This window comes from Pleurodeles waltl, chromosome 5 (genome assembly GCF_031143425.1).
Source record: "Pleurodeles waltl isolate 20211129_DDA chromosome 5, aPleWal1.hap1.20221129, whole genome shotgun sequence".
NCBI lineage: Eukaryota > Metazoa > Chordata > Amphibia > Caudata > Salamandridae > Pleurodeles > Pleurodeles waltl.
The window spans coordinates 1,857,415,830-1,857,443,117 of record NC_090444.1 but is presented as its reverse complement, the minus strand read 5'-3'; the positions used below and the strand labels follow the sequence as shown (position 1 = coordinate 1,857,443,117).

Here is a 27,288-nt window from a genome sequence, read left to right as displayed (position 1 = left end):
CATCCCAGTCAACCAATACCTGATTCCCCACAAAGTCATTATATATAAAAAAAACTCCACATTTTGTAGTATCTTGTTAATAACAGGGCTACACCCCTTAGGCAGTGTGGTCTCAAATAGTGGCTCCCTCGTCAGTGTATATAATCTAAAGATAAGAGGCCCTCAAAGAGGTTGTGCCCCATTATTTAATGTATTTGTGACAAAATAACAAGAAAACACAGACACATTTCAACACTACTTGGTCTTGATTACAGATGAAATAATATTCCTTTCAATATGTTTTTATTTTCTCTACTCCCATTACGTCTGTTATGTTGTGTGATGGGAGATGTAGTCTTGAAAATGTTCTCCTTATTGGGTGTTCAATTGTTTTTCCATATTTTGTTTAAATTCAAATATAGTTTCTTGGTTGAATTTTTACTGCTACTGTAATCTGTTGAGGCTTTGTATTGTTCCATTCAGTTATATGCACAGCTATTGTATTGGTTTGTTGTTGTCATTGGCCCCTTAGGTACAAACAGTAAATGTCACTTAGCACTAATGTGATAAAACAGTTCCTGGAAATTTGTTAAGTATGAAATTCTTGGCCTAGGTGGCCATTATTTATATTACATTTGAGCTGCATGCAGGAAGACAGGGGCAACCATAGCATTACCTTAATTAAAGTCCAAAATCCATAGCCTGTCAGGAATAAGTATGCCTTCTCCCTTTCTCCTGGTGTTTGCAGGCTCTTAGTGTATGTTGCAACCGGTCATATTAATAAGAACTCATCAAGCTCAGAATCTCCTAATAGATGGCATGCTGTGTAGACATGTTTGTGTTTTGGCTGGAAACTACTGAACTAATTTGAATAGTTTACAACTGTTATCATGAGAATAATGAAAGCTTCAAAACAAATACAAGTGAAATCAGTTGTCAGGGAAATCTATGATTAAGCACCATGTGATGTGTGAAACCTGTTGCGGTGAGTATGGGTATGTGTGTTAGTATTTTAATAAAGTGGTTTGACTGTTGACCATATTGTGATAAATAATAATTATATGCATCCAGCAGAGTATCAGACAGATTAAACCCATCATCAAACAGTAATCAGTGAACCCAAAGCTGATCTGCAGGCACAACAATGCAGACAAATGTACTTTATATAACTAAATACAACAATATCTGTTGTCTTAATTCACTTGATTGTTTGTTAGGTGCTCAGTAAGGTAGCAGAAGAGGAGAACACTGGTACAAGTTACTCATTCATAGATTTATTCCGAACTCCAGTACTGAGGAAAGTCTCCATCTGTGCAGCAGCTGTATGGTAAAGACATTCTCTTTATGTTCTAAAATGTGTGATCATTCCTTGTTTTATGATACAGCAATGTGGCCCAGCTTAATCCAGGTGATTTATTGTCAATTCTCTTGTAGGTTTGGCTCATTATTCTCTTACTATGGAATCAGTCTCAACATCACAGGCTTTGAGCTGGACATGTACATGACCCAGTTCCTCTTCGGAGCCATTGAAATACCATTCAAGCTGGGCATCTACATCTTCATGAAGAAGGTTGGCCGACGTCATGCACTGGCATGGACCCTGTTGATCTTCGGCTTCTGCATGGGCGTAAATATGATCATTCCAGAATGTAAGTTTATTTGAAGAGCACACTTTTGTATAAGTGTATTTTTCTTCATAATATTTTTCCTATCAACATTATTACACAGTGTTCATATATATATATATATATATTGTATAATCACAGTAGTTTTTCCAAAACACATGTATACGTTTAAAAACAAACTTTCACTTTCCAGGACAAATTTTCCATCCAGCCAAAATTAAACATTTTTGAATCAAGGATCACTCATGTAGCTTCAATTTCCATTTCCAAATCTATTGAATCACATTCTTAACTATCAATAATCACAAATCCTATTTCCATGTATTATTAGAAATAATCATTCTGCCACTAACTTAAAGATCAAACTGCAAATCAAGGTTGCAGCGGGATCCTCCTTGAAAGTTTTGAACACAGGCCAAGTCAACAGAGAATAAAATAAAATTGCATAACTTTCTCCAATGCTCCATCAATTATTCAACTATGCAAAAGGAAATTCCTGAGATTCATTGGGAAACAGTATAACTTAATCAGGATTGCATACAATATGTCTGAGCCCCTTACTAAAGCTTTGATTGCCACAGATGACAATCCTGTGAATATCCCCAATACCTCCACCCTTCGAGGGGCCTGCCCTTCTCCCAGGAAGAGTTATAATCAGGATAGCTTAGTCTATGACCTCTCAGTTCACTGAGTGGCTCACCGCATTACGCTATGACTCAGTCTGCTCACGGCAGCTCTGACCTCATCTACCTTTTCTGACAATCCATTTGCCGACTGCCTCTGACTCAGTAGAACAGCCAGTCTCCGACCCCAGTGAAAGATGTTCAGTGGAGCTCAGGCACCTGCCAGATTAGCCTGCCACCATCATCTCCCAGGGTAGCACGAAGAGAACCAGGGTCAAGGAAGCTGGGAAGCCTCCAACCCCAGCTAAATTAATTTTCAACATTGTATCCACAAAAGACTACTATTTTGGGACACCACCCGGATCCTTGTGGCCCTAGTGTGGCCTGTTCATGTGCTCAGTCCCGTAGTGCCTTTTGTTCAGTCGCTCTGCGCATTAAACTCTTGCTTTTTGGATCTCCACTAGTGCTACACCCTGTCCATCAGAGCAGCAATCCAGAAATAAGATAGGGGGTCTTATTTTGAGTTTTAAGCCCATGATACTCTGTCAGAAATATAGCAGATGTCCCATCTGCTGTAATTCTGGTACATATAGCTTTTTGACATTTAACCAAAAGAATTGCAAAGAATTAACACAGTATGCAGGTCGATCATATAATGGAATATAAGTAAGTAGCAGAGAGGCAATCCATTCTGAAAAATTGTCTTGAAAAAAGACTTTCATAGTTGGTTGTGTCTCTGAGAAAGTTGAGGTTTCAGTTCTCTTTTAAAAGTATTACAAGATGACATTCTTTAATGCCCACTGAGATGGATTCCTCTACGATAGTTGCACTTCTAGAAAAGGATCATGTTTGAGTTTTTGACTTTTTTTTAAATCCTTGTCTTTCATTGTGTTTTATCTTTTTTTTAAATCCTTGTCTTTCACTGTGTTTTCCACCAAAGGTAGTCAGTTTCTGAGCACAATAATTGGGGTTAGGGGAGGTTGAAAAATAGTGGAGTTAAATGTGATGCAGACCAGTTAAAGCAGGCCAAGGTGAAATTGAAATTACACCAGTGTAATGTGAGCAATTATGAAAATTTCGTATCACGCTTGGTATTCGTAATTCCTGCAATTATGTTAAGCCATTATGCCACTGTGTATAATTATGTGGTATTTGCTGTAAAAACTAACTACAAATTGAGAAATCTGTGGTAATTTGTGGTAAAGAATTACTGAGAGCGCACAGGGACAACAGAAAGTGAGTGGCTCTAGTTTGTCGTACTCTTGTTTAAATTTATCTTCAAGCCAAAACATGATGGCAGGATGCTTTTGATCCTCTAATATAGCAGAACATGACAGATTTGCATTCTCCATAATTTTCAATAACTTTGTAGAGGAGTGTGAAGGCAAAATATTCAACTTTCTCACATCTCTAGTTTACAGATAATCCTTTCTTCCCTGAGGAGCCACTTCAGAGAGATCAAAATGGTTATATGTGTTTAAACTCTCTTGTGTCCAAGATCAACCTGGCAGGCTGTTTGGAGAGCAGCAAGATTGAGTCTGGGATCTCATTTTGTGGGGAATTTCCATACTATAATCTCAGCAGTAGTTTAGGTTGAAATTGCCCATGAATTGATTAGTGCTTGAAGATTGGCATTTTATGCAAAGACAAGCCAAGAGATTTTTTTATCTCCTCAACTGAAGGTTTATAATATAACATATTAATTATGCTAAGCCATGTAAGATAGGGTATTTGGGTAGGAATGGCAAGAGCAACTCTGTCTTAAGTGAGTTCAGCTTTGGGTGGTGGAGTGACATCATGAGTTCAACATCATTATTGTTGGAAATGTTCAGCCTCATTCAGTTAACTTCTGTGTAAAACTTTTATGATATGTTAGAGCAGTTGAGAATAGATGGATTTATGTAAATGTTGAAAAGCATAGATAAAAGAATAGATCTTGGCAGACCATAATAGGTTCTTGTAAAGTTAGAGACAAGTAGCATTTTAGAAGATGTCTTGCCTACAGACAGCTTTCACTTCAGCTGTCTCTATAAATATTCCTATTCCATTCAATAAAAACTTAATAGAATGGGTTTTGTGTCTTCCTCTTTATAATTATTGGATGACATTCCTGTCTATCTCAGTTGCCTACTCTTGATTAGATAGTTTTCCTTCTTAAGTTTATGTTTTTGTGGCCAATGGAACATTTTGTTTTTACTAGATTGATTGAAAATGCTGAGAAGGTCTGTTGAATGCCCTTGCAGATTGCCAGAGGAAACTGCAATTATTCCCAATAGCCACAGTGCCCCTTATCACCCAAAATAAATTCAGTCTGTTCATAATATGGCTGGTACTCAAGACTCCCTGCACTCTCAGTGAGAGTGCTGAGGATACACATGCCCTCGGATACAGACAACGCGCAGCAGGTACCAGAAATTCCACTGAGAGAAGGCTATGAGTGTAACGGTTAAGAACTGGATGCAATATAGGTCTTTAGAATGTGCTTCTAGATTACCAGCAGAACGTGCAACTAAGTTGCTGTGTTGCCACCCTCAATAGAATAATGTCCACAAAAAGCAGCTGGTGTCTCTTTTAGCTTGTCAAATCCATGAAGATTCAGTCTGAAAGAGGCAGTAACTATCAATGAGCAAAGAACGCAATGAAAAATGGAGAATGAATGCAGTGACATGTTTTTTCTTTCCAAGCACTGCTTCATATTACTTTATAACTGGAACATATTTCACAGAAAGAACATCTGCATCATCTTAAATTGGGATACTCTGACAGCCTTCCAATTGAATAAGCCAGCTTACAAAGGGTATTTTAAAAGGTTGAGTTCTTCCCCTATTCAAGAAATCATGACATTTACTTTAACTCGAGTATCCAAAGCTTGCCATCAAGTGTGACATGCAGCATTCTCGAGCACACTGTTGTCACTCATTTTTAGTGGTACTTGTGAGAAATCTTCCGATATCATCGTGATCACCACTGGTACTAACTTTGGTGCCGCACTGGGGCTGTACCCCAATAATATTTCAGCTAAGGAGCTTGTGGAAAGCCTGGGCTCTGCATGGGAACAGAGAGGCTAGCAGTGAGGCTTGCTTTTCATCTTCTCTGTTTAGTTGCTGCTGCTTCTAGCTGCAACAGGAGGTCTGGGGTTGCATGTGGCGCTAAACATAGAGTCCATGATCCAGGTTTTTTTTTTGTGGTGGGCAATAACGTTTTTAGGAAGCTCTTAGGAGTATGAGTGTTACAATTAACACTTGAATTTTAACATCTGCATATTTAATGGAATCTCTACCCTTTCACGGATTTCTGGATCAACTTTTGGTTACTTTCAAGAATAAAGGGAACACTTTTCAACTTTGTATGTAGTTGCTAAGTGGTACATTACACTGTGAGACACCTTCAGCCATTCTTGGCTTTTCAGGTACTACAATGCTGAATTCTATGGGCCTGATTCACAAAGGGCCACCGCACTTGTGGTGGAGGCCCTGCAGTCGTGGGAGAGTCTCCACCCTAGTGGGGGAATCTCTGCAATATCAATTCTAACTGTGGAGATTCTGCTGCAAGTACAGAGACTGCCCACAACAGAGGGCCTTCTCCATGAGTGTGGAGGCCCTTTGTGAATCAAGCCCTATGACTTTTAGAGGACCGATACACAAAGGCAACTTACACCTTTGAGTAATATAAACATTTGAGCATTTTACCACTTTTCCATGGGGAGCAGGGTCAAGACTGATTTGCGTATGGCTGGTTCCAAACTGGGGTGACGTGGCAAGCAAAAGAACAATGGAATAAACCCAGATCTGTGACTGGGGTGAGTGTTTGAAAATTTGAACACACCGCCAATCACTTTATTTTGTGGTGTTGCTATCTCACAATCAATCCCATTTGGCCTAAGTGCTGGGCCACGCCCTCCCAGAGGTATGCTGTCCCTCATGATAGGGCCACACCCTCTGCCTACTCAGCTCCCCATTGGGCCTACTTACTGGGCCATGTCCTCCTCGAGATCTGCCGTCCCTCATGACAGGGTCATTGGTTTGGCTTCCTCAGTGGTCTGCACAGCTGCTCAAAACCTGGATGTTAATTTTTCGATGGGTCTTGCTTTCAGAACTTGCTACCAGTATAGTCCACTAGGCCAGTCCCCTCCAACCTGTGGTCACTAGTAGATCACAGGAGGGAACACATGGATCTGGGCTGAGTTGGACCAGGAGCAAGCACAATGTCAGTAAGATAGCTTTCTGAGTGATTTACACTGATTGCAACAATATCAATCAGATATCAGACAGAGCGTCAGCATCTGTTATCTTACGCAGTCAGAACTTCACTTTTCAGCTGAGGTACTAAAAATGACATATTCTACATGGGAAACTCACGGAAAGTATGAGTATCATTCTCAGATAAGTTTCTATCTTAGTGTGTATATATATATATATATATATATATATATATATATAGATAGTATTTGCAGAAAGTCTTGTAAATCAATGTAGTATTTACCCTCATTACCATGCAGGTCATCAGAATCAGTCAAATAACAACACACCCCAAGTGAATGCTCATCCAAAGGTTGTGTCATGGGCACAGTCCTTTCAGAAAAATTGTATACCTTGAACCCTAGCACTAGACCACTCCAAAAAAGAAACCACCTGCACAAACATGCCTGTGAAATGCATGATTTGATTAGGGACATCACACAACTGTGCTGCACAAAACACCTGAAACATAATAAACCTTCTTGGTGGGCATCAATGTGCCCAGGCATTCCAAATATTTCCTCCTTTGTAGCAATAATTAATTACTGAGATACAACAATTCATTCTTGAACAGTCTACTTGAGTTGGACATAGGCGGCAAAGAGTTTGAGAAATGCTACATAATTATCACCCTAAACAACCACAAACCTCAGACCCTATATAACTATTTAAAAATAGCAATTAAACTTCCATATCTACGTAAGATGGACTGGTACCCATGAAAGGGGTAATAAAAACAAAAATACCTAGTGACTAACGTCAACTGGCTCACCAAGGCTTTTGCAGATCTTAAGATAGGTATGCGCAAGTTGGAATTCAATCAACTCAAACCCTGTTTAGATAGTTACAAGATTAAATGGAAAGCAAATAGAAAGAACACCATAAAGTCTTTAAAATTAAAAAAATCAAATGTTTCCATATACATTAGAGTTATTCTCAACCAGTCAATAGAAATCTTCAATATATATAGTAACAAGTCCAATCGAGATTAAACAGAATACCCAATGTATTCCATTAACACTGAGATGATTTTTTCCAGCCTTTTACATTAACAATAGCAAAATTTGTTGACACTAACAATTCTGATCCTTTGGCCTCATATTCTCAAAAGCATTCTCAGATCTTTCAAACATATGAAGTTGGGTGAAGCTTTGACCCTATTTTGGTATGTTATTTTATGGGGATTTGAAATGTGTGCTATCACCCGCAAGGATATCCTGACGCTCAGCAGGTGTGTGTCCCTAGCCCTGCCTATTGTAGATTGGTTAATTAAAAAGCCAGGTATTCAGCTTCTGACAGAATTCAAGAAGAGAGAAAAAAGGCTCTGATGTGTAGTAGGAGGTTGTTCTATGCTTTAGGAGCAATGTAAGAGGATGCTTGACTTCCTCATTTGGTTCTGCTCATGCGTGGGATGTGTAGGAGTAGTGCAGAGCGGAGGTCTATGGATGGTTGGTGGAAGGAGAGGTGGCTGTTCAGGTAGATGGTGCCTGAGTTGTGCAGTGCTTTGAATGTGTGTAGGAGGAGTTTGCATTGAGTGTGTTTGAGTAGAGGGAGCCAGTGCAGCTCCCTTGGATGTGAGTTCTAGGTGAGCGATTCAGGATAAGTCTGGCTGCTGAGTTCTGGATGATTTGTAGTCTTCTAGTGAGCCTAGTGAGTTGGTAGGTGATCCCAGCATAAAGGGTGTTCCTATATGGGAAAATTGCTGGTGACTAGGGCGTGAGTGGCAGTTTTTCTAGTAATGTTTGGGAGCCACTGGAAGATCCTCCTCAGCATTTTCAGAGTTCATAAGCAGGATGCAATGGTGGTGTTTACTTGTGCAATCGTCCATTTTGCTGTTGATGATTATTCCAAGGCACCTGATGTAGGTTCTGTGTATGGGTGTGGGTGCAGGTTTGGCTGTCCATCAGCTGAACTACAATGGTGAGGCGTTAGAGCACTACTTCTGTCTTGGTGTTGAGATTGAGAAATTTGGCTTTCATCCAGCTAGTGACTCCAGTCATGCAGGAGGTGAATGTGTTCCTTTTTTTGGGAGTCTTGTCCGAGAAGGAGAGAATAAGTTGCATGTTATTCTGAGTGAGAGAGGAGAGGATGTTGATGTTGTGCGCATGGAGGACATTGGCCAAATGAATCAAATATGCTTTGAAGATGGTGGGGCTGAGCAATAAACCTTGAGACATTCTACAGATGAGAAAGTGGCCTTCCGATCACAAGGGTGCTAGAATGACAGCTTGTGTCCTAACCGTTATGAAGGAGCAGATCCAATCTCATGCAGGTGCCTGATGAGGATTGGATATGAGTATGTCTAGTGCTGCAGAGAGGTCCAGGAGAATGAGAGCTACTGCGCCTCCTCTGTCAAGCATCATACGGATGTCGTCTGTAACAATGATGAGTGCTGTTTCTATACTGTGGCTTGACTTGAATCCGGACTGCATGGCATCGATGAGGTGGTTGTTTCTGAGGTGGTTGGTGAGGTGTCAGTTGATTAGTTTCTATAATATCTTTGCAGTGTATGGTAGGAGCGAAATGGGTCTTTAGTTGGAAAGAGTGGCTGGGTCAGCCAATGGTTTCTTGAGCAGGGTCATGACAGAGGCATGTTTCCAGGTGTCTGGGAATGGAGGATGAGTGTTAATGATTCACTGATCGGTAGGAGTCCTTTGGCAAAGGTGTGGTGGGGGCAAGGGTCAGATGAAGTCTCAAGTAGATGGTCTTCATGGTATCAGTGATTTTGACCGTGGGACGGCAGGTCACAAGGTCCTACTTTGTTCATTGGCCTTCATAGGAAGTTGAGGTGCAACAGTAACTGGGTACAGTTGAGGGTCCAAGTTACTGAATATGGAGGTGATTTGGTTACAGAAGAACTCTGTAAGCTTCTTGCAAAGGTCTTGAGAGGGGGTGATGTTTCTGGAGATAGCAGGAGGCGTAGTGAAATCTTTGCTGATGTCAAAGATTTCCTTGCTCAATGTGAGCTGTGCACTTGGAGTTCTGTATATGCTGGGGCTAGTGTCTTTAGAGCTCATTTGAAGATGTCTTTATCTGGTGTGTTATTAATTGTTCTCCATTTGTACTTGAGTTGCTTGCAATAACATTTTGTCAGCCTTAGTAACTCTCTGTACCAGCTGGCTTGTGGTTGGGCTCGTACCTTTGGAATGCGATTGAGGAGAACCAAGGTGTTTGTAAATACTGTGATCTAGTTGAGGTTTTTGATTGCTTTTTGAAAATCTCTGGTGTGTTCAGGCCGGTGTTTGGAGAGGTTAGAAGCCCACTCCTCTTTTGGGATGTTGTTACAGCTGCAGCGGGCTGTTCCAGTGGTGGTAGATCTGTGATGATGCAGGATGAGTATACTGAAACTGACAAGGTCATGGTTGGTCCAGGTAATAGCTTCTGGCTTGTCAACTGTAATGTTGCTGACTGAGGAGAAAATGGGGCCCAGTAGGTGTTCAGCGGTATGTGTGGGATTGGTAACATGCTGGGTGAGGCTTAAGCTTCCAAGATTTTCTATACTGGTCATAAAGTATGGTTTGGTGTGATCTTCTAAGTGAAAGTTAAGGTCTCTGAGGAAGATGAAGGTGCTAACTTTGATGATGAGAGATGCAACAGAGTCGGTGATATTATTGGTGAAATTCGTGTGAGGTCGCTGTGGTCTCTATACAAGGGTTCTACCCAGTAAAAAGGTGGCTGTGATGTGCAATTTAAATTTGAGGTGTTCCATGAAGCTGTTGGGGGTGTCTGTATAGGTGTTGTAGCTGATGGTATCCTTGAATCTGATTGTGACTCTGGGTGTGTTCTCATGTTCTTGCTTAATGATCTTATAGCTGTCAGGATTGGCTGTAATGACATCCATTGATGAGGTTGGTTTTAGTCATTTTTTTTTTTAGAAAGAGCAGGTCCAGAGTGTTGTCGTGTAGTAAGTCCCATATCTCTGTAGTGTTTTTGGTGAGATAGAGGGTGTTGAGGAGTATGCATGCAAGTACGGCATGTTGTTTTGGTGGTATTTGCTCTGTGTGAGCAGATGACTGGTATGTGTCAATATGAGAGAGTGGGGTGCTGTTGGTATTGGAATGAGAGAGTACATGAGTACATGCTGGAGGTGAATGTGAACGTTCATTCAATGTTATATGAAGTGGTGTTGCAGAAGTGCAGTGAGCAGCACCCCAGGCTAACAGCATGGAGAGACACAAAAGGGTATCAGTAGGTAGGGGAGAACCAGGGTTCCTGGTGCTGGACCCAGTCCAGGAGCAGACAGGCACAGGCAGGTTTGCCTTTGGCGCTTCTCTGGAGGTCCAGCTTCATGACCACTGTGCAAACGTGCTGCAGCCACCATTAAATAGGTGCTGGAAGGACGGAGGAACACAAGGACCCTTGGGCAGGGCATAGGCTGGCTCAAAAATTCAAAAGGGTCTACCTCCAAAATAGAACTATGTAAAGCATTTTGCATGAACTAGTTCTTCTCACTGCTAAGTTCCATTCTCATAAATTGAGTCAATGCATCATTGTTAATGGGTAAAGTTTCAAGCCTCTTTAAAGATGTAGTAGCTGCTTTAGAGTTTGATGCACGGGGTACTCCAACAAGAATGCCACAGAGCAACCTGTCCACCAAACAAAGGTTTTGCCTGCCTTTTATTGAGGTTGGAAAGTCATCCAGCTTTTCATTGATGAAGCCCTTATGGAAAACTTCCTCTGACTGCCCAATAGAGCAGTAGGCTGCTTTATTTAGGGTGGTTGGTGTGATGTCCTTTTTTATTTTCTCTCATCACCAGATATAGACTTGCCGGATAGACAGAAAAAACAAATAATGACCCCACATGTAGGGAAAAAAAACTCCTTGGATGTGGAGGTCAATATTTATTTGTTCTTCAATAGCAAATTTCCACTTTGGGAGAGTGCTTCTGAAAAACAAACAAAAATAAAGTTTGATGGATGGCATAAAAACTGTCAGCAGCTGTCCAACAATCTTTTTGTACCATGACAGGAACTGCCAATGATGTAAATAAATCAAGGTACAAAGATCACGGTTGAGGGAGTATGAGCTCTAAAGTTGGCAGACTGTAGTATGGACTGCCAATTTCTAGATTAGGCCCATAATCCTCAAGCCTCTTCTGAAGTAACCAAAAGCAGAACCTCAAGATGAAAAGTACTGCAGATCAATTTAAAATCTTTTTCTAAGAGGGTCCAATGCCATTGAAGGAACTACATGGACAAAGACAAATAGGCTGTCCTTATACTTCTAACTGTTTCTGCTACGATTGGCATCTGGACTATGCATTTCTTATTTAAAAAAATCAATGATTAGATGGGTGTGAGACAATTTCAGTTTTCAGCATAAGGTCCACATAAAACTATTTTAAATGTAGAAATTTGTCAAACTTATAAAATCAGCAAACATATCAGTTCCATAAAAGTATTATTACATTTGCTGTGGAATGCAAACATTTAATGTGAGTCTACTCTTCCAAGGGGATGCAAAACCCATTTATATGTTTCAATCACATATTTCCATCACAAGCTGTTTGAGGCTATGAATTCTAGCCAGATTACCAACACAAGAAATGCCATGTACAGACACTTTAGCAAGCAGGAATCTATTCACTGTCACTGTAAAAGCACATCCTCGGCTCCAGCCACCCACTGATGTTCTACTAGAATACTACCTCCCTGTCAGATCACCACATCTTCAGGAAGCAATCAGCAGCTGATGTATACCATTTGTCTTTTATCAAGGACTTACTTATGCTAATGTCCATTGCTATCATTTGCCTCTGTATCTTCAATGCATCACTACAGCAGTCCACAGTAGTGAAAGTATTAAAAACTGGCATCATGAAATGCTTAATAAAAAATGTACTTTGTACTGTAAAGCACCACAGTATTTCCTATCTACAATCAACTCAAAGACCTCATTAAATCCAACATCTACTTGAAAATTGGACTTCTAAATTTGTTTACAAAGCAAAAGACAACTATTTCACAACCACTTCAGCTCTCATCTACCCCCATTAACTGTGGAGTCCCAGAGGGCTTGATGTTTCACTGCCCACAATTGAACATCTGCCTATGTGCAGTGGCATTCTTAATCCACTGCTTTGAACACCCATGCTAAATTATGATTTTGGAACGCTATTGATAACAATGCTTGATGTTGACATATGAATGATGCAGAACCACCTCAAAATATATACTAACAAGACAAAGAAAATGCTATGTGGCAGTCTTGCTTGTACCTTTGAACTTTTCATGGCCCACAGGTGTATATCGCACCTCCACCCCCAACACTTCCAAAGTAGGAAAGATTCTTGAGCTGTATATGGATACCAAGAGCTCTCCATTACATTTTGAGGCAATAACTTTGTTAAAATGTCATTCCCTTCTTTTCAAAGAGTTCTAGCATTAATAGCCCATGTCCTCCACCACCTTCACTGTACCAGTGGCCTGTACCTTGTGTTCCTGGCCTATGGGCTGACAGACTTCAGTGCATACAGTACTCAGCACCTCAATTCCTGGTCAGTAGTCCCACATTACCCATACTCCACTTGGTTTAATTGCTGTACAATTTGGCTTCAAAGCTCACTGCTGAGCATACTAGCAGGTTCACAAATTAAGACCTGAATTCATGTAAGTTCAACTGGCCTCAAACCACCCATAATACCATTTTTCGTCATAGTTTCAATATTCGCTCTATCCCTGTTGGAAAATGGGTTATTAGTAAGGGCAGGTAGGTACCTACACCTAGCAACAAGCCACTAACCTCCACCTAGGTACAGTTAGGTCTCAGTAAATTAATCCCAGCTCAACCCTTGGTAGCTTGGCAACGAGCGTCAAGGCTTAACTTAGGAGACAGTGTGTAAAGCATTCAAATATCACAAAACAGTAATTAAATAAAACACAGGAAACAGTTTAAAATCCAAAACCAATTTATAAAAATAGTTTATATTTTTATCTTTAAAATGACACAAAAACGATTAAAATCGGTTCAGGGGAACCGGAGATATGAATTTTTAAAGAATTATTATTTTTCTAGCGCTTAGAAACAAAAAGCGCCAATCGGGTCAACTGGTTGCACCAGGACCGGGGCAAAGTCAAAGTTTCAGGCCGACCGCGATGGAGCCCTGCTCGGCTACAAGTCGCAGGAGGCCTCGGTTAAAAAGTTACCTTCTGACTTAGGCCCTCATTCCAACATTGACGGGCGGCGGAGGCCGCCCGTCAATGTTGCGCGTCAGGAATACCGCTCCGCGGTCCAGAGACCGCGGAGGGTATTCCAAGTTTTCCCCTGGGCTGGCGGGCGGCCGCCGAAAGGCCGCCCACCAGCCCAGGGGAAAACGACCTTCCCACCATGAAGCCGGCTCGTAATCGAGCCGGCGGAGTGGGAAGGTGCGACGGGTGCTGTTGGACCCGTCGCGTATTTCACTGTCTGCAAGGCAGACAGTGAAATACATTTTGGGGCCCTCTTACGGGGGCCCCTGCAGTGCCCATGCCGTTGGCATGGGCACTGCAGGGGCCTCCAGGGGCCCCGCGACTCCCCCTCCCGCCATCCGGTTCCCGGCGGGAGAACCGCCAGGAACTGGATGGCGGGAGGGTGAGTCGGAATCCCCAAGCCGGCGCAGCAAGCTGCACCGGCTTGGAGGATTTCTTGGGGGCAGCGGGAAACCGGCGGGAGACTGCCGGTTTCCCTTCTCTGACCGCGGCTAAGCCGCCGCGGTCAGAATGCCCCGCGGGGCACCGCCGGCCTGTCGGCGGTGCCACCGCGTCCCGCGGCCCTGGCGGAAGTAATCCGCCAGGGTCGTAATGACCACCTTAGTCTTTATTTTGAAGTTTTTCTTCACCGGGACGAACCTGCCAGTTGAATCCGACCTCCTGGAGCCCTTGTCCGGATACGCGATGTGGGTTTCCTCGGTGGTGATTTTTACCTTCAGACTTAGTCGTTTTTTCGAGATGAAAATCCTTCGACCGGGGTAAACCTGGATCTTGATCCGACTTCCGTGGAGCCCTTCTCGGATACGATGGCTGGGAGGTCCCGGTCAACTTTTTACCTTCGGACTTAGTCTCTTTTTCGGATGTTTTTCTTTACCGGGACGAACCACGAAGTCAGGCCGGGTCGCGGTTGAGGCAAGCCGGCTAGAATTTCCGCGGCGGGTCGGTCCCTCTCTGGAGCTTTTTTACAAAATTTTTCAAATCTTCTCCAAACTTCTGGGGCTTCACCCAGATGTTCTTTTAAGGTTCTTTTGGGGTCCATAGCTCACCCCAAGGGTCCAGAAGTTCTGTGATGGTCCTTGGGGGGTGCGGACTTCAACTCCCAGAATGCACCTGGTGCAAACTCCTTTTTGGCCACTGGACAGTGGTCAGCTGGTCACTTTTTCAGGAGTTGGTGCAGGGGACTCTGGATAGCAATTTTTCACCTGTAGCAAACAGGGAGTCCCTCCTTGAACCAGTTGAAGCCAGGCAAAGTCCTTCTTGTGGTGAAGCCCAAGTGTGCAGCTGGTGCAGTCCTTCTGAGTGCAGGTTCCAGGTGCAGGCCAGGGGTCCAGCAGGGCAGTACTTCTTCTCCTTTAGTTCCTTCTTGAAATTTGGTGGGGATCTGAGATGTGGGTGCAGGTCTGCCAGTTTTATCCTTGCTCCTGGGTGAAAAGCAGGGGGCCCTGGTTCTCCAATCAGGGACAGGGTCGTCCCCCTGTGATGACCACTTCCTGGGAAGTGTGGCAAAAATCCATCCCAGAAGGCAACAGTCTCTAAAAATACAACATGGATGAATCTGATTTTTGGAGGTTACATCTGGCTGAGCCCACCCACTGGTGTGGCTAAAAATCATAAACACACCCCTCTCCTGCCCTCTCCTAATCTAATCAAGGGGGCACCTAATTGTCTGGGGTTGCAGGATGTGGGGGTGTTGCTGGGTGCTGCAAATGTCCTTCTCTGCCTTTGAAGACCAGTTTGGCAGCCCTCCCCCTTCCTGCCTCACCATCTGCTGAGGGGAGATTCTCTCCCCCAAGCACATTCCTTTGTGTGAAGCCAGGCCACTTCACACCTCATCAAGGCAGCCTGGCAGAAGCTGCTGCAGGCTGGCCAATCAGAGCACAGCAGCAAAAACAATGCAGAGCTGAAATTGGCAACTTTTTAGGTAAAGTCTAAACTTTTTACCTGAACAAGTTATATTAAATCCAACAACTGGAAGTTGTGGGATTTATTACAACAATTAATTTGATACCAAATTCTTGGTATGTAACATTTAAGGAGACTTTAAAATTTAAAATAAAGTCTGCCCATTCTAGCCTATGAAGGCCATTTACTTCAATGAGGGAAAAACGAATTTGGCTGTTTTTACCTCACCAGGGCTTATAAATCTATTTTTATAAAGTCCCTGCTTATAGTTACATGGCACCCAGCCCTAGGGGCACATAGGGCACACCTTAGGGGTGACTTATATGTAAAAATAAGGTAGTTTAAGACTTTGGAAGTACCTTTAATTCCAAAGTCGAATTTGCATATAACTTTAATTTAAAAGCAGCCAGCAAGGCAGGCTTGCTTTTAAAATGACACTGGGCACCTCAGCAGTGCACCCAGGTGTGCACCACCTATGCTGTGGTCCCTAAACCTACATGCCCTACCATATACTAGGGACTTATAGGTAGGTTAACTTAGCCAATTATAATTAGCCTAATTTGCATATCCATTTTACACAGAGCACAGGCCCTGGGACTGGTTAGCAGTACCCAGGGCACAGCCAAGAGTCAGTAACCACCAGTACCTATCCAAAAAGAGTGGGGGTGATCAGGCAAAAAAGGAGGACTTTCCTACAATCCCAAATTGTCAAAACACCTGCACTGTTGAAACCTCATCCTTGGAACATCTTATATTACTTCCTAGCCATACATTAGGGCTGTGATCGTTCAGGCCCTCTATGAAATCTGCAGCACTTGGGGGACCAATAGTCTACTGTATCACACTCTACATGTTATATGTACAAACTAATACCCAGATAGACAAGTTGTAAAAGAAGAATTTAGAAAGGATCTGTATAATTGCCTCTCCAGGCAATTTGAACATCTCCCTGAGACACCTACAATAAGTAATTGTATGCAAATTGCACTTGTACCCATAAAGAAAAATGTTAAACAGTTTACATTTCTCTGTAGCTACTGATGGGCATGTGTGGAGTTGAGAATTACATTTATTATACTTCTTATGGTCCTGCAGAAGAACCAGAAAAGAAATATTTTACCCCACAAACTATCTACAACATAGCTCCACCTAACTCCCTCTTCCACGCACCCTAGTTACCATAAGAACTAAGGCCAATATTTCTGGTTACAATGTGCATTGTAAACAACTCAAAATAATTTTATACATTTGGCAACTTAATGTTAGTGACTGCAGTGTTGGTATATCCTAACTCTTCATTATGGAGAAAATTATGTTGCGGAAGACATAACTGAACCCAGCAAGCTCCTAATTCAGAGCCCTATGTAATGTTTATATATACTGAACTATTACATTCTGATTTTATTTTCATCTCTCAATAAATAATGTCATGTAGTAAGAAATACATTTATTTGATCACCAGTAACCCCTACAAAAAATAATTTGATGGTTGACCTTCCATAGATGACTTTTTGTTGTTCTTTACTATGATATTTCTCAGGTCTCCACTTGCTGTAAACAACATTTAATTACCTTTTTATTCAGAATTTCAACTGTGATTTAATACTCTTGTATAACTCTTTCCTCATCTCTTTCCCGCTCTTAACTAAATCCAGCTTTTGGGGTTCTGCGAACAACAATTGCAGTGACAGGGAAAGGATTTGCTGGAGCCACCTTCACAACTCTCATCATGCTTAGTACTGAGCTCTATCCCACTGTCCTCAGGTATGCATACGAACTGCTTCTCGAGTATCCATGACTGATAATATCGTAAGAGTAATTGAAATTGTAATTGTATGTATGGAGTGCTTACTACCCCGATGAGGGGTCAAAGTGCTTTTGGCAAGTAGCAAGCTACTTTGGAACCCAAAAAGGATTAGTGGTGGAATAGTACAGGGAAATATGGGTTAATTTGAGCATTGGATGCAAATTTGTTAACTGGATTGAATAGGATAATGGAGGAATAAAAGAGGGAAGAGTCTACAAAGTGTTGTCTGGAAGATCATACTAGAAAGAAGAGGTTTGAGATGAGTAAAAGGAGAGATGAAGGAGGGATTAGCCTTTAGAAATGGTTTAGGGAGATAAAAGTGATAAATTGAGGATCAGGATGATTCAATGGAGGGATATATGAGGGAAGAATTTAGAAAGGTTTGTTTGGCATATCATAGTAGTAAAATGAGGATGGGATGGTTCCAAGGAGCGAAAGAGGAAGGAAGAGTCGAGAAAGGGTTATTTTGGATATCCTTTTAGTAGAATACCATTTGGGATGAGTCAGAGAGTGGATATTTTAAGAGAGGTATAGGGTGAGACATAAAGCAGTGCCTTGGATGGAGCAAAAGTTTTGTTTTTCTTCTAGAGTAGAAGTAAAAAAATAATTATATAGATGTATCTGTACATAAAGAGAGTATACATGTATAAGGAAGATAATGAGCCTTATTATAACTTCGGCAGTCCTTATCCAGATCTGCCAGAGCCGCTGCTGCCAACAGATCGCCTCGTCTATTGGCCAACATATTAGGAGTCCTCGGAGGACTTCCACCCATTTTTGGGCAGAAGTACGACTCTGAAGTGGCGGTTGCATCGCCAGCACCACCACAGCAGCAGGACTCCACCCACCGTATTACAAGCAGTAATACAGCCGTGGTGGAGTCCTGCTGGTGTGGTGATGCTGGCGGTGCACGACTGCCAGGACCCATCCCCTCCTGGACGTCCTATTCTACGGAGAAGGTAAGTGGGTGTCCAAAGGGGGAGGTTGTCTGTGTGTGTGTCTGCGGAGGGGGTGGTGAATGCATGCGTTTATGCAAATAAATGTGAATGTGTGTGTGCGTGTATGTGGGTGTCTGAGTGCATGTTTGCGATTGAGTGGGGGTGTCTGTGTACATGTATGAGAGTGAGTAGGGGAGCCTATGTCGATGTATGCATATGCTGAAGGGTGTGTATGTGAATGCATGTTTGTGTGAAGAGGTGGGAGAGTGTTTGTGGGTGTGTGGAAGGGTAGGGGGATGTGTGCATGTGTGGGGACATGTGTGCATATGTGTGCTGGCAACAGGAATGGAGATTCCGGTACCCGGGTGCTTGACCGACAGGGTTTTCATGGTGGGGTGACCGCCACGGAAAGCCTGGTGGTTTGCAGCCTTGTGATCCGGCAGGCAGGCTGAGGGTTGGAGGTGCTTTATGGGTGAGTGATTGGGTGTGTGAGGTGCTGTGTGAGTGAGTTACCGATTCTGTGAGTGCTTGTGTGAGTGACTGACTGGGAGGATGATGGCTGTATGGGTGAGTGACTGGATTTGTGACTAGCTGTATTGGTGTCTGAGTGGCTGTGTTAGGGGCTGTATGAGTGAGTGGGTGGGCGAGTCACTGTATGAGTGAGTGACTAGAAGAGTTAGTAGCTGTACAGATGAGTGAGTGGGTGTGTGAGTTGCTCTCTGAATAAGTGATTGGGAGTGTGATTAACGCTATAAGTAAGTGACTATTTGTGTGAGTGGTTGTATTAGAGACCTACTGGGGTTGTGATGAGCTGTATGTGTGAAAATCTGGGTGTGTGAGTGCCTATATGGGTAAGTGAGTTGCTGTATTAGTGGCTGTATGGGTGAGTGACTGACTGGGTGAGTGAATGACTGAGGACATGAGACACTAAGTTTGTGAGTGGCTGTATGAGTGAATGTTTGGGAGTGTAAGTGGCTCTATGGGTAAATGTGTAGCTGTGTGTGCAGTAATCAAGTGACCCTGTGAATAAGTACATAAATGAGTGTGTGCTTGGATGTAACAGTGTATGAATGAATATGTGCTTGGGTGTGTCAGTGTATGGATGAGTGTTTGTCTGTGTTAGTGATTGTATCAGTATGTGCTTTGTTGTGTCAGTGTCTGCATCAGCGTGTGTCTGTGTATGTTAGTGTATGTATGTATAGGTAAGTAACTAGGGCCCTCATTACAACCCTGGCGGTCGGTGTTAAAGCGGCGGTAATACCGCCAACAGGCTGGTGGAAAATAAAATGGAATCATGACCAAGGCGGTTACCGCCATGGTCATCCGCCACTTCTCCACTCCGACCACCACCACGGTGACGACCGCAAGGCTGGAGACTTCGGTCTCCAGCCCGGCAGGCCGTCACCAGACCGCCAGTGGTATCAGGACCCTGTATACCGCCATGGATTTCGGGTGGTTTGAAACCGCCACAAAATCCATGGTGGTAGGCACTATCAGTGCCAGGGAATTGCTTCCCTGGCACTGATAGGTGTCTCCCCCACCCCCTCCCCCGCCCGAGTCCTCCCGCTACACACCCCACCCCCCTGCCACCCCACAAAGGTGGCAGGACCCCCTCTTCACCCCCAACATCCATATACACATACCCCCCTCCCAAACCCCCAACATGCACATACACACACCCCTACACGCACACATACACTACAACAACACATACCGGCACACATACAGATGTGCACACAGACCGACCCGCACACATTTCCCATACACACAACACCCCCCCGCATGCATACACGCACTCACACACCCCCTCTACACTCTTCCACGCACACCCCCATGCACGCACACAACACACCACACCACACCCCCCACCCCCTCCCCTAACAGACGATCAACTTACCTTATCCGTTGATCCTCCGGGAGGGGACGGGATCCATGGGGGGCTGCTCCGCCGCCAGCACCCCGTCACCAGAACACCGCCACACCGAATCATGGGACGTGATTCGGTGGGCGGTGTTCTGATGACAGGGCGGGGGAGGTGGAGCAGCCTCCACTTTCCCGTAGACCGCCAAAATGGCTGCTGGCGGCTGCCAGCAGTCATAATATGCTGCGCGGAAAACCGCCTGCACTGGCAGTCTTCAGCACGGCAGTACCTCGGCGGTCTTTGAAAAAGACCTCTGAGGTCGTAATGAGGCCCTAAGTGTATGCTTGACTGTTTAGAGGAGTAAGTGGATGTATTTCTAGCTGTATGGATGAGTGATTTGCTGTAGCATAGTTACATGGGACAGTGAATGGGTGTGTTAATCACTGTATTGGAGAGTGACTGGTTGTATGAGTGAATGTGTGGGTGAGTGACTGCATTTGTTAGTACCTCCATTAGTGAGTAAGTGAGGGTGTGAATATCTGCATGGGTAACTGAGTGCATGTATTAGTAGATGTATTCATAGCTGACTGAAATGTTCCTTGAGTGTATAAGTGACTGATTGGGTTTGTGAGTGGCTGAATGAGTAAGTGACTGGAACTATGAGTAACTTAATCAGATCGTTACTGAACATTTCAATGGCTGTATGAAACTCTAACTTGTTTTATACTTTTAGATTTTTACTTTGTAGAAGTAGTGAGAATAAAGTAATTAGGAAATTACTTTACTTCAATAGCTACTTTCATTGATGTGTTTGAAAAGAAAAAGAACAGAAACATACGTTAGTATTACTATTGCAAACTCCCTTGATAAAGTTTTAGTTTCTGCTATGTGTAAGCTCATACTATATGCCATGCTGTAATTAGTTATTATACTCTCGTGGTATTTTAGATTATAGTAAAATGTTTCCTTTTCCCTTTTGTACTATTGCACCCTTGAACAGTGGGGGGAAAAAATCATAAAAATTGTAAAATAAAAAATCCCTCTTGTCAGTTGAACACCTTCTCTTTTCTTTTTTCTGTATTACATGTTGGTGCTTTCCCCATCATTTGCTAAACAAATGTCATTTGGTGTCAGTGTGAATCAGTTGTCAGATCGTGATATTTCTTTGGTGGACCAAACCTCAGCAAAGAGGCAAAAGATTGCATGGGAGTTTTCACCATATCCTATAGGTGACATTAAATAGTGGCAATGTATGTGAAATGCTCTTTGTATGAGAAGACCCTCTCCAGGATAACTCCAACAAATACTCATGTGGCACTGTGTTGACACATCTGAAGACATATAACTCTAACTACTGGTGAAAAAAAAAAATATTGATATAATGTGACATTTACAATTTTTCAGAAACGGAACAATGCACAAAATGTATGCTGTAACAGTATATCACATTCTGGGAAAACATTTCATTTTCCATTTTTTTGCTCTCAGCATTTATACTTGAACAACTTAAATGTTGTATTGTATGAAGAATCATCATTGAACAGTGAGAAAAAGAAATTGCATAGATTGTAGAAAAAAATCCAAAGGCTGCACAGTATGGGCCAGATGTAGGAAGCCGTTTGCATGGTGCAAACTGCGAAAATCGCAGTTTGTGCCATGCAAACGGCCTAACGCGATGCACATTCACAAATTGCGAGTCGGTACCGACTCGCAATTTGTGAATGCGACTCGCAAATAGGAAGGGGTGTTCCCTTCCTATTTGCGACTCGCATCGCAATTCAGAATTGCTTTGTGACCGCGAATGCGGTCGCAAAGCAACTTGCAGTTACCACCAGTGTCACACTGGTGGTAAGTCATTCGCAAAAGGGAAGGGGTCCCCATGGGACCCCTTCCCCTTTGTGAATGTTGCCCAGAATGTTTTTTCAGAGCAGGCAGTGGTCCTATGGACCACTGCCTACACTGAAAAAACTAAACCAAATGGTTTCGGTATTTGTTTCATTTTGCAACTCATTTTCCTTTAAGGAAAAAGGGCTGCAAAATGACAACAAAAAAACTGCTTTATTGAAAAAGCAGTCACAGACATGGAGGTCTGCTGACTTCAGCAGGCCACCATCCCTGTGGGTGCAGGGACTCGCTATTGCGACCCACCTCATTAATATTGATGAAGTGGGTCTTTGCGACTCCATAGCGAGTCGCAGACGGTGTCTGAGACACCATTCTGCATCCAAGATTGCGACTCAGAAATTGCGAGTCGGAGAGACTCGAAATTTCCGAGTCACAATCTCGGAGTTTGCTACATGTGGCCCTATATCTCTACAAATAGGTGACGCTATGCATTGCACTCACTACAAACAGTTAATTGTTTTACACATAATTTCTAAACTAATCCACACAAATGTGCCCCAAAAATATTCCTCTCAATATTATATCTGGTACAATAGTACTAAAACATATAAAAGAGATTTGTATTATGGAGACCTTTGTGAAGACACCTTCCCTGGTAGGCCAATTGATGTCTTAAGCGCTGATGATCCTTGTAGAGGAAAATCCATAGATTACCTTTTTTTACACAAATATTTCATGGAAGTTTGGTAGAAGAAACAAAAGGTGACAATGTTGCACTTTGAATGGCAGTTTTTGTATCAATTTAAGGTTGCAGTGATTGTACTGTGATCATCCATTTTCAATCTTTAATTAGACAGTGTAGTGTCTAGTTATTATAATAATTCTTTCATGGAAGATAAAATGATTCTTCAATTCTTTGAGAACTTTTTACCTCTGGTAGACCGAATGACTTCTAAAACACGAATGATCCACGTAGAAGAAGTATTGTACGTTAATATTTGGTTGAAGAAACAAAAGTTAATGAAAGAAAGTTTTTTGTTTGAATATAAGTTTGCTTTAATTTCATTCGGTCCATCCAGTTTCACTCATTACATATGTAGTGTAGTGTCCAGATGCTATATTAACTCCTTCATGAAAAATAATAGCTATAGTAGTATAAGTTTTTCCAGAAATTGAAATTTGCCCAGCCTTGAAGTTTGTAATTTCGGTTTTCAATTTAGATCCATTTTCTCTACATCATTGTAATGTTACCATGAGGTATTTTCCAGATCTTTGTAGATACAATGTAGATGTAATATATTATCTACAGTTTGGGCTGGTCATATTCTGGTTTGCATTTATAATCAATCAGTCAAAAGGCACAGTTTTGCAATCTGGTAATGTTAAGTACATTAATTGCTCAGAATCTCCTTCAGTACCGGATGTAAAAGAGCAATCTTCACAGCCATGGTCCCATTTGTAAGTCAGTTCTGATAACTCATTGATATTTACTTCTTCTTCTCCTAATAGTCCAAGGATAACCATTATAAGTTATTGTGCATCTTGTTGCCTGTTGAGAGTAAACACTACAGATCCACTATATGTATCTACAAGTTCTCAAAAGTCTGAAGTAGAATGCATTAGAGAACTATCACGGAATAAATGTTGGAACAAAGGATACAGTACAGAACAAAATCTATTATCAGCTTTCTGTTGAATTCCATTAACACGATGGGATAAATGAAAGAGTACATTGCAAAAAACATTTGCTTACCATTTAACACCTGAACTGTTTTCCAAATGGTAACTTACAATATGTCCCTCATTTTCCACTTTTTTCTTCTTAATGCCTTCTAGCATGTCCTTATTTTTCTTCTTTTCCTAAACACCCGTTGACTTTTTTGTAAGCTTCCATTTTGAACAGATTATCTGTTTCTTATAAATACGATATTCATCTAAATCAGGAGCGTACTCTTTTACACAGCTTGCATCAGCACTAACTTTCCAATCATGAAATTCAACCAAAAACAAACCGGGCAATGTTCTAACATGAAATAATGCTACTTATGACATACCTTCTTTAACTACTGTACTTCCAATATTAATAAAAGCTGTGTCTGCACTTAAACTTTGAGAGTGGGAACTGTTGCCAAGTAAAACTTAAAATACATTGGCCAATCTGCTTCACGCCATCAATCTGATCAAGTTTTACAGCCAAATATTCAAACTCATCTCTATTTGGAAAATTTATTAATTTTTCTAATCCTATAGTGCTGGACACAGACGTCTCCAAAAACTCCCATTTTGCTTGTAGTTTTTCTATTAGCAGTATTGTCAATCACTGATGACCCATTTTATCGATAGCTGTAACTTACATAATATCTTCTTCCTCCAGTTTCTGTAATTGTTCGTTGGTCCCAGACACACACCAGGGGGTTGGACACTGCATTGTGTGAGGCAGGCACAGCCCTTTCAGGTGTAAGTGACCACTCCTCCCCTCCCTCCGAGCACAAATGGCTCATCAGGATATGCAGGCTACACCTCAGCTCCCTTTGCGTCACTGTCTAGAGGAGATTCACAAACAGCCCAAATCAGTCTGACCCAGACAGGGAATCCACAAACAAGCAGAGTCACAGAATGGTTTAAGCAAGAAAATGCCCACTTTCTAAAAGTGGCATTTTCAAACACACAATCTTAAAACCAACTTCACTAAAAGATGTATTTTTAAATTGTGAGCTCAGAGACCCCAAACTCCACATGTCTATCTGCCCCCAAAGGGAATCTAAGCTTTAATCATATCTAAAGGTAGCCCCGATGTTAACCTATGAGAGAAATAGGCATTCCAATGGTGAAAACCGAATTTGGCAGTATTTCACTGTCAAGACATATAAAACACCTTAGTATATGTCTTATCTTAAACATCCACTGCACCCTGCCCATGGGGCTACCTAAGACCTACCTTAGGGATATCTTACATGTAAGAAAAGGGAAGGTTTAGGCCTGGAAAGTGGGTACACTTGCCAAGTCGAATTGGCAGTTTAAAACTGAACACACAGACACTGCAGTGACAGGTCTGAGACATGATTACAGGGCTAATAATGTGGGTGGCACAACCAGTGCTACAGGCCCACTAGTAGCCTTTGCTTTACAGGCCCTAGGCACCTCTATTGCACTGTACTAGACACTTACCAGTAAATAAAATATGCCAATCAGGGAAATCCAATTACACATACATTTTACATAGGAGCACTTGCACCTTAGCACTGGATAGCAGTGGTAAAGTGCACAGAGTAACAAAAACAACAAAAACAGAGTCCAGCACACATCAACAACCTGGGAAACAGAGGCAAAAAGTTAGGGGAGACCACGCCAAGGATGCCAAGTCTAAGACCTGTCCCCCCCAGCTGAAAGTGGGGATTAACTACCCAACCTCATGGGAGTTCTCATCACTAAGGCGGAAGAATCTGGACAGACCATCAGCATTGATGTGTTCTGTGCCAGGGCGGTGTTCCAACGTAAAGTCCATCCCCTGTAGGGAAATGGACCACCTCAACAGTTTTGGATTCTCACCCCTCATGTGCATTAACCATCAGAGGGGTCTGTGGTCGGTCTGAACCCAGAAGTGAGTCCCAAACAAGTAGGGTCTTAGCTTCTTCAGTGCCCTGACCACAGCAAATGCTTTATGCTCTATGGCAATCCACCTACGTTCCGTGGGAAGTAACCTCCTGCTAATGAAGGCTACAGGTTGATCTAGGCCCTCTTAATTAAGCTGCGAGAGTACTGCTCCTATACCATGCTCTGAGGCACAACAAACTCCTTAGAATAGTCAGGTGCCTTCAGCACAAGTACTGTGCACATGGCAGCCTTCAGGGCATCAAAAGCGGTCTGGCAAGCCTCTGTCCAGGTCACCTTCTTTTGTTGCTTCTTGGAAGTCAACTCAGTCAATGGGATAAAAATGGTGCCATACCCCTTGACAAATCTCCTGTAGTAGCCAGTGAGGCCTAAAAAGGCTAACACCTCAGTCTAGTTCTTGGGAGGCTCCCAAGATAGAATGGTATCAATTTTGGGCTGTATGGGAGCCACCTGGCCCCTCCCCACCTGGTGTCCCAAATACACCACAGAACCCTGCCCTTTTTGGCCTTTGCATGCCTTAATAGTGTGGTCTGCCTTTTGCAGGGCCTCAAACACTTTGCAGAGGTGTTGCAAATGTTCCTCCCATGTGGAACTAAAGATAGCAATGTCACCCAGGTAGGCAGGACTAAACTCATCCAGCCCAGCGAGCACCTGGTTGACCAACCTCTGAAAGGTGGCATGGGCATTTTTCATCCAAAATGGCATCACTTTAAACTGAAAGTGCCCATCTGGGGTAGAAAATGCAGACCTCTCCTAAGCCCCCTCAGTCAAGGCAATCTGCCAATACCCGGACGTTAAATCAACGTGCTAAGGTATTTGGCAGCTCCCGACCGATCTATGAGCTCATCAGCTCAGGGGATGGGATGCACGTCAGTTTTAGTGACCACACTGAGACCCCGGTAGTCACATTCACATTCTAGAAACTGCATATTACTCTCCAACACAACTGTAGCAGGTGTCCTTGACTTTTTCCAATTCTAAGCATATCAAAAAGTACATTACATTTTTTTAACCAAAATCATAGATGTACTTACTTGTTCTTAAAAATCACTATTTAATTTTAAGTATCTGTTTATTTACACCATCCAATGAAATCTATCATATTGTTTAAACAACTCCTATCCTGCATTTTAACTGCCTTTCATTTTCAAACATGTCTTGTTCTACTCCAACCTTCTCCTTTGTGCTATTCCTGCTTGTCTTCAAAATGCTTAGAGTGTAGATTGTGGGTTACAGCTTTGTGTTTTGGGCTAAAGAGTATGCTAGAAAGAGTGGCATTGACAGGGACCTAGGTTTGCAAAATGTGGACATTACTTGGATTGACCAGAGAGGGTTAAAGTGGCATCAATTGCTGCCTTTGGTTAAAAGCATTACAGATTGTCAACCCCCTGACCTCATGATTGTGCACTGTGGTAGCAATGACCTAGGCACTCTCACTGGGGTAGAACTGGAAATCATAATGAAAGATACGTTTGCTCAATTATCAGCACTTTTCCCTCAGACTGCCTTGGTGTTCGCCAAAATATGCCAAAGGCAGAAATGGAAGTGGTCAAGTGAATTCTGTCCATGCATAGACAAAGCCAGGAAACATGTTAATAAAATGATTCCTGCGTACCCCAGAGAACATAAAATGGCCTTTATCTACAACAACAACTGGCGCTTTGACATGG

At 42.6% G+C, this 27,288-nt stretch overlaps 1 protein-coding gene across 1 annotated transcript in view; it reads left to right on the top strand.

The window, feature by feature from the left end:
* Window positions 1-27,288, top strand: part of LOC138296883 (solute carrier family 22 member 7-like) — a 223,699-nt gene that overhangs the window by 180,139 nt on the left and 16,272 nt on the right. Inside the window, exons 7-9 of the mRNA XM_069236376.1 lie at window positions 1,197-1,306; window positions 1,414-1,628; window positions 17,211-17,319. Coding sequence (XP_069092477.1) covers window positions 1,197-1,306; window positions 1,414-1,628; window positions 17,211-17,319 — 434 coding nt within the window. The remainder of the gene's footprint in view (window positions 1-1,196; window positions 1,307-1,413; window positions 1,629-17,210; window positions 17,320-27,288) is intronic.